The sequence below is a fragment of the Enoplosus armatus genome, chromosome 14 (genome assembly GCF_043641665.1).
Source record: "Enoplosus armatus isolate fEnoArm2 chromosome 14, fEnoArm2.hap1, whole genome shotgun sequence".
Lineage (NCBI taxonomy): Eukaryota > Metazoa > Chordata > Actinopteri > Centrarchiformes > Enoplosidae > Enoplosus > Enoplosus armatus.
The window spans coordinates 17,068,139-17,083,041 of record NC_092193.1 but is presented as its reverse complement, the minus strand read 5'-3'; the positions used below and the strand labels follow the sequence as shown (position 1 = coordinate 17,083,041).

The following is a 14,903-nucleotide window of genomic DNA, read 5'->3' as shown; positions in this document are numbered from 1 at the left end:
TTTTGCAGTATACAGTACATATTAGGATCACAACTTGCATAGTGTAACAGCACAGCACACAAAAGGAACACTGCACATCCTTTTCCCCCTGCGTTTTTTGCCTTTTTCAGCTGAATAACAAAGACCAATTCATAACATCTTATACAGCTGACCACCAGAAAGGTCTTCTCCAGTCCACCTGTGGTCCAACTGCGTGGGGGTGGATGACGGACATTTGTGCCTCAACATCTGACAGAATAATACTGATAAGACAAAACAAAAACAAATACTGCAGAGATCAGTGCTATGAGTACACACAAGACTTGGAATAGTAGTGACTATTTTTGTTTTTACAATAAGACTGCTGAGTAGTGGGGTTACACATCTAGTACTTTGGCTCAGTAGAAAATAGACTCAAAAAGGAATATGTGCACTGAATGCATACAAGTCTATGGATATACTGCTGTACAAAAGTCAGTTATCTGGCGTGACATGAGTTCTAAACTGAGGACACATCATCTGTAGGCTACAAATAAGTTGCTCCAAAAGAGTTAAATGCTAGCTAAGTGTTTAACACCACGTCCTCTGTCAGTCCTGTACTAAGAGTGTAGGTGATTGTTTTTTTTTTATGGCTGCAAGGGGTAACCATGATTTTGTGGGCATCCACCAGGCTTCTCATTGTCCCTTTCATTTTGTCTCAGCTGGTCTGGCCGTCTGTGCGTCGATATCTCTCCCGTCTTCGTCAGTTAAAAATAGGTAGTGGAAATTATACAGTTACACTTTAACATTAGAAAAAGCCAGCGGTGGCTCATGGTATACCACTTCATCCTTTCTTAATGCTGATGGTTGTCGGTGTACTGAAAGGAATAAAAAAAATATAGAAAAAGAAAATGTGTCCACATGAAGAAGGCCAAACGTTGTCAAGGTCCATTACACTTGTTTAGTTCCTATGAAGAAGACTGATGAAATATAACTCCACCCTGCCTTCATAGTGCAGGGAGAAGAAATTCAGAAACCTGTAGAAACAGGAGCATAAACACATAATGTCCCTGAAACAGGCCCTTCTGAGCACCCTTATTTTGTGGTGCACTGGCAGGTAATGTTTCAGAGTCACACGCTGGCAGTATTAACCAGGCTTTAGTGTGTTTGGGAAAATACTTCGCTCCCTTCTCACTGCTCTTTTGGTTCTTAGTGTGCCGTTGTTGCCACAGTCCTTTACTCTCGTTTTAGTTGTCATTTCAGTTCATGGCATGCTGGCGAATTGTGTGGAAGATCCAGTCCATCTTGGTAGTCCAGCCGCCATGGTGAGCATCGTTCATCTGCTTCATGAAGTAGTCCAGGGCCTCCTGCTCCGTCTTGTCCAAGGCCAGGGTCTTTCTGATGTAAGCGATGTCGTCGAAGGACTGCAGCTCGGGCATCCCTGAGCCCAGCATCATGGAGAAGAGGTTGATGAAGAGGTTGGCATGCTGCCGGATTGCCAGGTACGCCTTGTAACACATCTCCTGGAACCTTTACAAAAAGGGATGACAAGCATGGAAGAAACGTGGAGACATATTCTACAAATCTGCCACATAGAAGAGTTAAAAGCTCAATCTCATAAAGCCGTAGAAATAGCTCAATCTCCCATTTTGATTTGGTTTTGTAAGTCGCTGATCAAGAAAAATCTTTTATCCCAAGATAACAAACTCATGTCTGTTGCTGGTATTACCTTTCAAACTCCCTTGTTTTGGTGCACTCTTGAGTTCCTTTGCTAATAACGATCAAGAAGTCCTGTGTGAGCACAAAGGGCACGCGTTCTCTCTTGTACCCAAACTTCTTCTTTTTGTGGTCAAGGAAATGGCCGAAGTCTATGTGGAACAGCTGTGAAAACACAAGAAAAGTAAGACATTAAATAATTATTTAATAAAGAACAAAAGGTATGCATATGTAACACAGAAAGGACGTTAAAATGTAATCTTTACCTGTCCATCATCTTTGACCATAATGTTGCTATTGTGTCTGTCCCCTATGCCCAGGATAAATGTGGCTACACAGTAGCCTGCACACGACCTCGTGAACAGATCTATGGCCTGGTCATACCTGAGAAATCAAACAAATATTTTATTCTCACAGCGGATTCAATGACTGTATGCAACCATTCCCATAAAAAGGAAGAAAATACATAAAGGCTTCATATAGTCTTTATATTATCACTAACACCACCTCTGTAGCCTACAGAAGACTAAAACAGCTGTACAAATCATTTTGCCACTCACATCTCCCCCTTGTTCTTATCCTTGAGCCACTGATGCAGTGTATGGCTGTTGAACTGCAGCGCCCCCTTTAGGCCTCCTTTACACTGGATCTGCATGATAGTGTGAGAGTTCCTCACCACCTCAATCAAACCCACACAGTCTCCGATTGACAGACAGCCATACGGCAGCATCCTGAGAGAGGAAGGACAAGAAACACAAAGAGACGCAGAAACAATTAGGACAGCAGTGATGGACTTCATGTTAAATGACTTGAGGTGGCAGGCACGGGTTGCCACTAATCAGGTACGAAGTGCAGAACATGAAAGCTAGGGTGCACCTGCATCCTTGCTGTCATGGTGAAGTGAGGCGCCTACCTGAGATCAAGGCCTTGGTTCTGCCAGATGTTCTCCATTATCCTAATGATCTGCAGTGTCAGCATGTCCTGCCTCAGATCTGCGGAGGCAGAGAGAGACAAGGAGGTGGATGACAGTAAGGTGATTATTAGCTGCTGAGCCGCTCTTTGATCAGCTCCATGATGCATTATGGAGCAGGGCTGTCAAAGTCAGTTTGGTCACAGATGGTGCCGCTAAATGCACAAGAAGCCGCAGTGAAGTGAGATTCAAATAACCTGACTTGTTCTTTCTGAATTCTGTGTAAAGAGCACAGATGAGGTTGTGTTTGTGTGGTATGATATGCCCTACAGGCTTAGACTGAATGATGCTGCATGCTCAGCATTTTCAAGTGTGCATGTGTCTACTGATACACGGAGGCAAGGAGGGACAAATAGAGACAGAGAAAAAAACTGACCATCTCCATTTTTGAAGATGATTTCGTTGTTCTGAAAGAGCAGCTCTGACATCATATCTGGGTTTTCCCAATTAAGCCACAGAGGCCGCTTGGCTGATGACATCATCCTGCATTCCTCTAGGCTGAAACAGAGACAGGGATATTTAGATGTTTAGAGAGGGGGGAAAGTAATTGAAAGAAAGTACAACTACAATTTTATTATGTATATGATATTTTAAGCATTGAAGAGGAAAAGGAAAAAGCAACTCCTGCAGAGGAAACAAACATTAAATGCCAGCCACTACAGAGGAGAGTTAGATAAGGGAGCGCTCATGTACCGGAGGTTTCCCAGCTGATGTGCTGGATTCAGTGGGGAGGTGAAGCTCTGCAGGGCATCCATGTAATCAGGCCTTCTCATCTGCTCCACCAGAAACTTCATTTGAACCTTAGAGGAGAGAAACCAATGTATCGGTTAGTAAACTTACTGATTTGATAATATTGTATTTAGACATTGAGCCAATTTGCTAATTAGCTAGCATGCCGAGTCATTTGTTTGGACACCATCAGCAGTGTGACTGGCACATTAGCTAACACAGTTATTTATTTACAGTTCTGTTAATTCTTAAATCGTGGCCTATTGAAAAGAAGTGCCTATATTTTTTTAAGTGAAGGCCTTCATAAGTAATTTAATCATATTTTTCACTTCCCTGGAAGGCTTTTATTGTGAAACATCTACAAGTGTTGACCTTCATTAAAAGCAGCTTAACATCAAGAACAGTCAAACAGAATTAAACTGATCAGTATTCTTGTTTTTTTTTTTTTAAATAGACTATGCTAAATGTACCATTCCAACCTTATCACAGGTCATACTGGCCTTTGTTTAGAACCAATCTTTATTCAAGTACCAGCTTTTATTTATTATTATTATTTTCTGTATTAATCTATGGCTATTACTGTAAGGATCCCTCAGTCTTAAAAATGTCTTAATCTAGTCACCAGCAAGCAAAACAAAAGCAACTGTCCACACCCTTATCACTCTGCTATATTGTGGCATCTCTGCGGCCAGATTGGCAGAGTAAACTCGACGATTCAGTGGATCACAATTAACAGCTGCCGGCTGTCAAATTACCTTCTGTGCCTCATCTTTTTTCTCCTGTTTGAGGAGGTCGGTGAGATTGATGAGTTTCTCCATGGCCTCCACCTGTCTGCTCAGGTGCTTCAGATACATGCCACAGGCCCGGCAGTACGACTCCAGCAGCAGGCCAAACCGCTGGCTCACTGTCTTGTTGTGCATCTCTGACCTGCACACGTGTAGACAAGAAAAAAAAAACATTAAGAGGTTGTTTGTGTCCTAATGGAGCTTAACCTCTATACAAATATATACACACACACACACACACACACACACACACACAGTGTCCCAAAACATTGACTAACATCAGCTGTTTTCACAGAACATCAACTCACTTTAAATGCCAGAAGAAGAAATGTCCTATCCTCTGATTGGTCAATGCCTTTTTCAGCAGGAAGCGTGCAAGTGGGTTATCAAGGTACTGCTCATACTTTAGAACCTGGGCACAGGCACAGAAAACACACCAATTAAAATACCAAAATAAAATACCACAAAACAAAACACAACTACAGTATGTCAAGCTGAAACATCAACCTTCATATCAGACTAACTAATGAAAACGGTTCACGCTGTTTACTTCAATTGTATTTAAATGATACAACGCACCTGAACCAGTTGAATGAGGTACTGTGAGAGTTTGTCATCTGTTAGGTATTTCTCAAGGCACTTCACAGCAAACTCTCTGATCATAGGATCGGGGAAGTTACAGTCCAGCAACTCCATGGCTTGTTCTGGCTTGATAGTAGGCCAGTCCTTCAGAAGGCAATACATCTGAAATGAAAAACAAAACAAATCTTGCAATTTTAAACCCTACAATGCATGAGACAGTGTGTTAGTGTGTAATGTGTGTAAACTTCAGCTTAGATTAACAGATAAGTTAGGCACAGATCTATTTCAGCCACACAACACCCTTCAAAATAAAAGGTGCGTCAGCGATAGAAACCTGAGCTTACCTGTGCAATCTCATCCCTGGAGTTCCATTTCACAGCCAGGAGGATCTTGGGAAGGATCTCTGGCATATTGAGGCAGTCTTGTCTGTTTGGGGAGAGAATAAGTTAGTTAGTTAGTTAGTTAACTTTTATGACATCTAGATTTGCCCCACATGACAGTGCAATGACTTTTGTGTAAAATGTAATGGTTTTGACCCCTCAAAAACCAAATATCATGCTATACAACCGCACACACATTACCTGCGCCTCCATAGAAAGTCTTTCTCCTGCTCAGTGATTTCCGACAGCGGGTCTCTGTTGCACACCTGGCGTAGCTGCTCATTGTCGCTGTCAGTCAGGGGGTTGTCTCGTGCAAGTCTGTTACTCTACGATACCATGTAACACATAGTTTAATAAAATATAAAATGAAAAAGTTTACATTAAGTTACTGTCTGTGGTGTGAGTGAACTACAATGTAACAGCTGCTCAGAATGAAAATCAGATCTCGTGATGAATCTGATGAGTGAAATAAAACGCATCATAAAAAAAACAAATGCTTGTTTTCTTACCAAACCGGTGTGGCAGTAATTGAAGCCAAGCTCTCTGGATATATTCCAGTTTGCGTGGTTCTCAATGATGGTCATGTCAGGGTACTTGACAGGGCAACTGAAATGGTCAAACTCCAGCTCCAAGCAAGGGGTTTCCTGAAAGGTGGAAGGGGAAAGGTCATTCAAGGTGTTTACTGTAATCAAAGAAAAGCACCTGTGTCAATGAGTAATTAATTAAGTGGGATAAGAGGCTTGGTTGATTAAATCGAGGCGGCTTAAATCCAGCTCTGAAACTCAACAGGTTGTCACCAGCTCGATTAAAACTGGGTCATGAGGCTTAGAGGTCAGTCGCAGACACAAGCATAATACATATTTGAAAAGCTTCAAATCTTGGGAAAAAGAGGATGTTTTGTGACATGTTACTCGATCTAGTGTTTCAAGTGTATCCTGGTCCCTGAAACTGAAAGAAATCTGCTTTGACAACCTTTAAATTCTATTATAATTCCAATAGTTTGGCACATAGTTTAGAATTTTGTTTGCAAAAACACATTTTCTTGTTTACTAACAAAATACACTTGCATGACAGAACAAAGGAGAACAATGTCTGTTTACATTTACAATCTCTCCATCAAACCACTATTAGCTCTGTAAAAATTACGAAACACTATTTCTCACAAACAGTGAGTGAGCATCCATAATGTTGACATTTGCTGTTCACCTTGTTGGGATTAGAGCCTGTGACACCGATAGGGTTGAGCAGGTCTTCCAGGCCATGTGGGACAGGCCATAGGTTGAGAGCCATCTTCCCTGCTACTAGTGTGTGGGTGTAGTCAAACAGGTTGATGTTGCCCCAGGCGAGGGGACAGTGCTCCTACAGGAAAATACCAGAAAGATGATGCATATGAAAATGATTAGAGAGGCAACAGCTCAGGGCTATGGAACAGACAGGTGCAGTGCAGGGAAGTTGTTTTATTTCCCATGCCTACATTAACCGACTTTGTTAACCGCTTTGATTCATGTAAAACTCAAACAAAAGTACATTTAATTGAGAACAAACAAGACAACAACTTAACATTTATAAGCTATAAAATATTTTTCATGAAATCAACAACAGTTTCTGATTTTATTTATGGTCAACGTTTTTTAGCAATAGCCATTTAATGTATTTACATTCAGTAATTACCTCTCTATACAGTTTTCATTGTTCGTGGCAGAGTCCGCCATTCCAGCACTACTACCTTTGCTCAAGGGACAAATGTATAGAATCCAGCGTTACTGTTTTATCTCATTGATATCAGCCTCACTGTTTACTGTTTATTCTTCCACGGCTGTGTCAGAGCTGTATTACGTTACTGCTGATGCAAACCCGCCATTTCCTTCTGTTGCTGCTTCACATTAAGTATTCAGCTGGTGAAACTCCGAGTAGCTTTTATGATGAAGCAGACAAAGGAAACACAATGTATTTGTCGCTGAAGTTATTGCTGACCACGATTGTTCATGAAAAATGTGTCTACGAAACATGACATGGTCATTTTTAGGCACTTTCAGACAGCAGATCAGTATTATCTATGGCAGAAAGGAATGAAACAAGAGGGGGCAGCCACAATGAGCTGTTGGATGAAGAGCTACAGATGACTGTATGAGGCTGCACACCTCCAACTCCTCGGCTAAGTAACCAACTCCTTTCACTCTGCCCTGCTGTTGTGTGGAAAACTACTTGCGCTGTGTTAAGTCAGATCGCAGTTGCTCATGGCACGATGGAAAAAGGCCAATAACTGATTCCCTTCTTTATTAAAGCAATGCTAGCTTGTTTGTCTGCACTGCAAGCAGATACACCAGTTGCTCTTTTGATATGTTTTTGACAAAGTGGTTGCTCAGGGAGTGTTTGCTGTAGTATTAAAATGTACTTGTTGTCACCACCAGTAACCGTGGATGTCGTCAAATCAACCAAGACTGAAATCTTAAGCATTTTTACTTAAAATGTAATTAACATTTCACTACTAACCTCTTTAGCTCCCTTCCTTCCTTTCACAGAGCAGATGGAGAGGCAGAGTCGGGCAGCACGAGGGATGTCTGGAATGTACATGTCGTAGTTCAGCCACTCGTTCCACCTGGAATAAACGGGGAAAGGACCATTAACACAATCAATCACATTACTGTCACAAAGCTGAGGGAAATCCCACAGAATGGAGCGCTATTCTTCATGGCGTCCTACCTGGGGTTCGAGCAGGGCACGCGCTGGGTGTTGACATTGTCACACAACTGCTCTCCACCATGGTATATCCCAGTCCTGACGTAGATCTAGAGCAGCCACAAGAACAACAGATATATATACTAATCCATCAAGTGATAAATATATCTTTCATTGCATTTCTGGCTACATAAAGTCAAGGATACTCCAACTGGAGATGTGAGATTACAGCCAAAATTCATTTTAGTCAAACCAGAACAAAGCAGAGAATTTTTATAAAACAAGATGAAGCAGTCACAGCACCACACTGATGTACTGTATGTGTACCTTGTCAATGTCTCTGATGTTAACATTGACGTAAGTAGCGCACAGTATCCTAATCCTCAGCGTTCCATTGATAGTCCAGAGAGACTTGGTGGCTGTTTCCCCATTCATGTAGGGCGTTGCTGTGGATATTCTCCTTGCATAAGACGGCATGGTGAAGTTGTCCATGGGCAGCTGGGAATACAGGCTGTCTTTTGCCATTAGCATCAAGTTGGGCATCCGTCCCAGCATGATACAGCTGCGCACATACTGTCAAGGAAAGAGTGGCATTTAGCTGTGATTGTGACATTTTGAAGCCATTCATACAATTTCCAGGTTAATCAACATGTAAATGATTGGATTTTACAAATACATGTCAGCAACAACTGACACATTCAGTACTTTGTACTTGTATACTATGACGTGTACAGTGTATTGAATCAGCACATTTTGCAGGCAGCATATTTTCTCATGAATTTCATTTCATGTCATGAATGCCGGGCACATTTGTGTTGGATGATAATTTGATGTGAAGTGGATCTCTTCCCCTCTAAGCACAATAGCATCAGATGCAGCTAGCCTGAGATTAAATTAGATTACCTTGTACTGACTCAGAGGGTATTTCTCCAGTAAGTACTCGTCACAGCCGCAGACTTTGAGGATGTACTTTCCCTGATATTCCTGCACACACATCTTTAACTGCTCCTGGGAGAGCAGCATGCTACGCGTCTTCTTACGGATGGCTTCAGCAATCACCTGCTCTGGCACATAGTCGTGGTTGATCTTCAGGGTATACTTCTGCTTGTCATTGCTGGGTGACACAATAACCCATATGACTACGATGATTTGACCTGAGGGAAAGAAAATAAAAGATCAAACTGAAGAAATACGCTCTCATTCTTTAAACACAGAGACACTGAACATTTGCTGCCCGGAGTAAAATGTCTTACCTTTATCTAGCTTGTTATAGATGTGCCTGGGAAGTTCAGCAGAGGATTCTACATTGGGAGGATATACGTACAAAGCTCTACTGTGGGGACCATTACTGTCTCTGAGGTCCACAGCCTCTTTGCAAACATTTAAAATGTTCCTCCTGAAGTCCTGCACTTCTGAGTCTTTCACCAAATCAAACTCACATATAGGCATCCCAATGGCAAAACCTAAAAGGAAAGAAAGTGTTTAATAAAAATGTGTTGTGTGTCCTTCAACCTCATAATGTTTTATTTAGATTTTTTGCATTTTTCATGACGTGAAATGTGAGCCTTGGCATTATACAATGCAACACACAACACAATATATGTGTCTAATTAAAGCCAATGGTATTATGTTAATCTTCCTCATTGTGGGTAACGACATTGCCAAGGCCAACGGTTGTTACAGTACATCACCGTAGAGTAGGTTGTTTTATAACTGCATAATTATTCAAGAACCGTACCTATCTCTCTGTTGAGAATTTTCTCTTCTCTGTTGCCTACTGGCTCAATGACTTTGAGGAAGGCCTGGAAGAGCCTGAGATCGCACAACCTCCTGGTCTCATCGTAAAACTCCTCCCGCTCTGCCTCCTGGGTGACACTGACAAAGATGTAGGAGCTCTCCTCCTGCAGCAGATGGTAAAGAGGGTACTTCCTGGCCTCTTTGAAAAGCTCATGTTTGACTGTGATCAGTGTGGCCTCCCGGAGGCACTCCAATGTAAGAATCATGCCATTTGGCAGAAGGCAGTCCACTAAGATGCTGGGGGGCATCAAGTGCATACCCCATAGTTCTCCTGAGGAGGGCCTTGGAGGCATGGTTGTAGCAGCAACTCCGCTCTTTTCAGAGCCTGGTAATTATCAGATGAGCAATGTCAACCAACTATGAGAAAAAAGGAAACAGGATTATATAATAACCACTGACCTGTCCACAATAATGCAAAACGCTTGTGGTGAATATTTGGTTTAAGTGATAGCAGAGCTGCACAATGACAGCATATAAAAATGCTAAATACACACTCCTGGGGGTATCCCAATCTAACATGGGTTGATAAAAATGTTATGAAAATTCAGTAATTACATTACAGGGGAATACCTATAGCACCACTGTATATTGCTTTAGTGTTTTTGAGCTCACCATATTGCACATAGTAAAGTGACTTCCGTTCAGTCTGACAGACGAGCGGTAGCAACACATTTATGACAACTTAGCTGGTTTAACGATGTAACCTGCAGTAATTAAATATGTCACTGCGATTTTACATTATTAGAACGTCAGCAACTGACCTAATGATAACATAACCTGTCATCACATCAGAGACAGAAAAATATTTCGCTTTAGTAAGATGGTGTTAAAATAATCCCAAAATAGGACAACAGTGAACCGATTCATGTCCAGTGATGTCGAGTGAAAGCACTCCAAAAATCATGTAAACAAACTTGTTAGCTAACAAGCATTGCCAGCACATTAGTCAAGTGTAGCTAACGCTGCTAAGGTTTAGCTTTTAGCCTGGGCAGTCACTTCGACTAGTTTGTGTTGTGCAGCTGCTTGGTGGGTTAACGTTAGGTGTTGTTTCTTAGCTAGCTAGCTAACCATGCTAGCCAAGTTCACTAAGCAGATCAATGTCATTAACAATATGAAAACCTCGACTGATACATAAACTTATGTTAGTCTGACGTTACTACAGTAAAGGGTGCGACCCGACGGTGTATCGTGTCAGTAACTGGGTAGCTGTTTTGGTTAACCGTTAAAGCCAACACACAACAAAACACGAAAAAACAAATATAAAGCTAGCTACCTGTGTCAGATAGCTAACGCCAACCGGTTAGCCGCGAAGCTAGTCAGCCAGCACAATCATTAGCAGCGGCTAACTGAGTAAATCCCATTCGTGCCCGCTCTGGAAGTCTCAAGCAGCGGTGCTAGGTCTAACGTTAGTCCATCCAAACAAAGACACTGGGGGGTCGGGACAGACCCGCTATCGTGGAGGAAAGACGCCCCTAGCTCTCGGTGATGTTGTCAATATGCTGTAGTGGCGTAAGTCTACAATACTTCATGATGTTCTTCATCGTGCTGTCCCGAAAACAAACTGCACAGTTTGGTAGCACGCTAGCTCGTCACAGCTAGCCTGCGCGAGGGCTGCTAGCAGGCTCATCATCATGGACCGCCCTCCCACACAGGGTGAGTTTAGATGGTGGAGAAAGCAGTTGGTCATGAGATGATGGGACTGCGGAGCTCAAGGGAAACCACTTGTTCACTGATTTCTTCGATATTAGTTACACGAAATGCCACAAAAGAGCACATGAGGTAAAACAGTGCCAAAGTTGTTGTTCAGTCGCTCCAGCCAGTCATATGCAGAGCCCAAAGCAAATTCTTCCACCAGCATGAGCGTGGATGGACCCCCGGAGACACCGCGGAATGAGGAAAAGTATTACTGATACGTGTATGATTAATTAATTCCGTTGCATATTGTGTTTTGTTGCTGCCACTTTGGACGTTGTGTTTACCCCGCTTGTTTTTGAGTATCTTTAAAACTACGCGACATTGCGGTGGGTGGGACGTTATAGGCCATGGGCAGATCAGAATCAGAAATACTTTATTGATCCCCGGGGGGAAATTATAGATGAGATGAACAAGTCATTAGCAACATAATACATTTGAATGCCCGTTGCTTAGCAGTTATGGTCTGAACTTGAAGTGTTGTACATTCATCCTTGAACAAACATAGTCATGTATTCTAGGAGAGGGATATTTTCCGCCACCAGCAGGTCTGGATGCAGATGAAAACTGTCTAAGCCCTTTCTATCTTCAACGTAAGCAAACAAATTTGAGACTATGATGCAGCTTTGGCAGAGATGCTCTCGGTGCACAAACATCCTGGGGAGATGATCATTTATTTTAGCTGTAGAACCACAGCGTGTGACCACAAAGAACCATATCGCTTAGTACAGTGCCACTCAAAATCACCACAATGCCAGCATTAAGTGGCTGTTTTAATTCATGAGATAACCTTGAATTAATTGTTGTGTGAAGGGTGGGTGAACTTTTGACCCTGGAATCTGAAATACAATTTCTTTTTTCTTTGCTTGGTAAGCCCGGGCAAGTGCTTCCTATAAATCTGCAAGTATACATGTTGTTATAACATCTCAATGAATTAGATTTTTCATAGAATGTGCAAAGTATTTTAAATACGAGGCCTTTATACGTTCATTGTGGTTTGGTGAGCTAAATTCCGAGAATAGTTTTTCCAACATGATGACAGACAAAAAAACCATGTCAGGTTATGTATACCTTATGTTCATTCATGAAAGACTTTTAATTCATTTGGTCGCTGAGATAGTGGATATCAAATAAGAACATATTATTGTTTCAGAAAATAATCACATGATTATTAAAATACAGGAAAGTTGAAGAAAGCTCCCAAAATTGCAAACTTAGAACTGCAAACAAAGTACATTTTTGGACAGACAGCAGTGTTTTCCCCCGTCACTTTAGATAAGGTTGGTTTTTTCATGTAAATCATATCTCTTTACTCTTGTAAACAAGTTCCCATAAAACATTTTACAATGTTTAACAACCATAGAAATACAGTCACAGTTTTTCCTGTTTGATAGACGTTAAATGTCTGACAGTTTCCGCCTTGGAACACTCAGTTCACTTTTATAAACAGTCACATCCTTGATCCGGAGAGAAAGTCAGCTGTTCCAAGTGTCTCAGCCAAGTCGAGTCAAGTCAGTTTTATTTATATAGCCCAATATCTCAAATCACAATTTGCCTCAGGGGGCTTTACAGTCTGTACAGCATACAACAGCCTCTGTCCTTAGGCCCTGAATTCGAATGAGGAAAAACTCCCCCGCCGTGGGGGGAAAGTTTGCAGAAGGGCACAGCCTGGTCATTTAGGTTATAACAATCCCTTTCTTGTCGTATGTCCATCACCAAGCCACCATATGCTTGGCTTTCACAGCTGCTGCACATCATCTCACCTCTTGATTTTCCCTATCTCTTCACATAGCCTGGAGAGGTACTGCGTGAGCTTCACCATCACGATGATGAGGGCCCCTCCTGTGAGCATGCAGGAGGGCCAGAGCAGCGTGTGGAAGACGGCGCTGTGGTCATACAGCCGGGTCAGGAGGACGGTGTCCTGCTGCTCGCTGGGGTCGTAGTAACAGGGGACCTGCTGGCTCACCTTCAGGCGCTCGGAGATGTTCATAATCATGGCGTGCATGGCGCCGCTGTCCTTCTGGCACCTGGGCACATAGAAACACTGCAAGGACAGGATTGAAGGACACTGAGGTTATCTAGAGGGCAATCAATCGGTCATAATTTTGTGTTGGTGACGGGGGCTCAGTTTCTTTTATTTCAAAACATTGAATACATCAGCCTTCATGTATCATCATCTTTCAGCTTGACCAGGAAAAATCCCAAATCCTATCAACTGACATTTTCTGAATTGGGAGCAGAGTATGTCTGTAATCAGGCCAACGTCTGACAGCAGTTGTCAACATTTGAAACAGTTCAGTAATTCTCAGTATTTTCCCTCTGGCAGCATACTCACTTCAGAGCTAGTGTCCTGGGTCTCTTCATTGTGAGATAAGCGGCTGACACGGCCCGTGTTATTGACGCTCACGTAGACCTGCAGACAGGGGTATTTGGAGACTCTCCAGCAGTCTGACCCACAGTTGTAGGAACAGTTCATGTCTGCTGTGACCGTGGAGTTGAGTACAACACACACACCCTCTTCTGTCCACACACTGTGTTGACATTTAAATGAAGATCCAATTTAATGCAAAAAAAGCAGAAAACATTTCGGTAGATCTCATGGTATGAAATCAACGTGGCTTGGGGTATCATTTCATAAAGGACTCATTTTCACAATTTTCAGGTTGAGAGAGAACTGAAGCAGTTTGTCAGCAAGCAAACATCTGATGAATAAAACATGTTTCTGACAGAAATATCAGTTAACTCCTTTGTAGGGTGTAAAGAAAAGGCAATTCTATCAACAGGCCTGTACCTGTCTGCATAGGAGCGTAATATAGTGATCCCCAGGACAAAGTACATCATGACTGACGAGAGGATCATTCCGAGTCCCAGGAGAATGGCCCGATCTTCACCGGGCTTTAGAGCTGTCACTGTCTTCTTCTTGTCCAACAAATCTACCTCACGAAATTTCTGGTAGATTGACCTGATGATGGTGAGGGGGAGTCATTATTATATTTTTTAGCTGCAGTGCAAACATTATGCATAAAAGGTATGAGCCCCTTTGCATCAGTTTTTAAGCATGAATTGGTATGAACCTGTTACCTCCTTTCATTTCCTCCGCCTGATCCTGCTTTATTTTTGGCCCCTGCTACAAAGAACATCTTTCCCGATGATCCACGTCCTCCTTTGCTTGCTGAGGTGGAACGGAAAGATTGCTGAAAAGACCTGTGAATTATAGCCAGTTTTATGTTCAGTTGAAGCATAAGAGTGCCGCTTTAAAACGTTTACTACCTGGATCCCTAACATAACAGAAATCCCAAAGTCACTGATTAAAAAGCGAATTTGTAAGACGACAAATCATACTGTACCTTTGGTGCATATTTGCTGTCAAACTTTAGTAAATATGTCCAGCTTTGTAGAAAATAAATATATGCCTCTGCAAACAGCAGTTCCTTATTATCAGAGTATTGTGCAGTGCTGGGACAGGAAGCACCCCTGATATAGTGGACTCCACCAGGTAAACATCTCATTTTGAACACAAAGAAACCCTTCAAAGAGTAAACAAGATGACAGATAGCCACAGATGAAAGATGTTAATGCTGATGAGGCGCTCATGAAAAACCTACCTGCTGTATC

At 42.2% G+C, this 14,903-nt stretch overlaps 2 protein-coding genes across 2 annotated transcripts; both read right to left on the bottom strand.

The window, feature by feature from the left end:
• Positions 1-1,161: 1,161 nt before the first annotated feature.
• On the bottom strand, positions 1,162-9,889 carry LOC139296631 (phosphatidylinositol 4,5-bisphosphate 3-kinase catalytic subunit alpha isoform-like). The gene is given in 20 exon segments (XM_070919093.1): positions 1,162-1,488; positions 1,688-1,839; positions 1,941-2,058; positions 2,235-2,405; positions 2,588-2,666; positions 3,021-3,142; positions 3,338-3,444; positions 4,129-4,300; positions 4,467-4,570; positions 4,738-4,902; positions 5,085-5,161; positions 5,317-5,446; positions 5,630-5,764; positions 6,327-6,479; positions 7,614-7,719; positions 7,824-7,909; positions 8,127-8,372; positions 8,703-8,953; positions 9,053-9,262; positions 9,538-9,889. Coding segments are annotated over 20 exon segments (3,207 nt in total). The 3' UTR covers positions 1,162-1,217.
• Positions 9,890-13,047: 3,158 nt separating this feature from the next.
• On the bottom strand, positions 13,048-14,903 carry kcnmb2a (potassium large conductance calcium-activated channel, subfamily M, beta member 2a). Its single transcript, XM_070919151.1, has 5 exons — positions 14,894-14,903; positions 14,370-14,492; positions 14,080-14,250; positions 13,624-13,819; positions 13,048-13,332 (listed from the first exon to the last, which is right to left on the bottom strand). Exons 2-5 carry the CDS (start codon positions 14,426-14,428, stop codon positions 13,048-13,050), a joined length of 711 nt encoding a protein of 236 aa, XP_070775252.1. The 5' UTR covers positions 14,429-14,492; positions 14,894-14,903.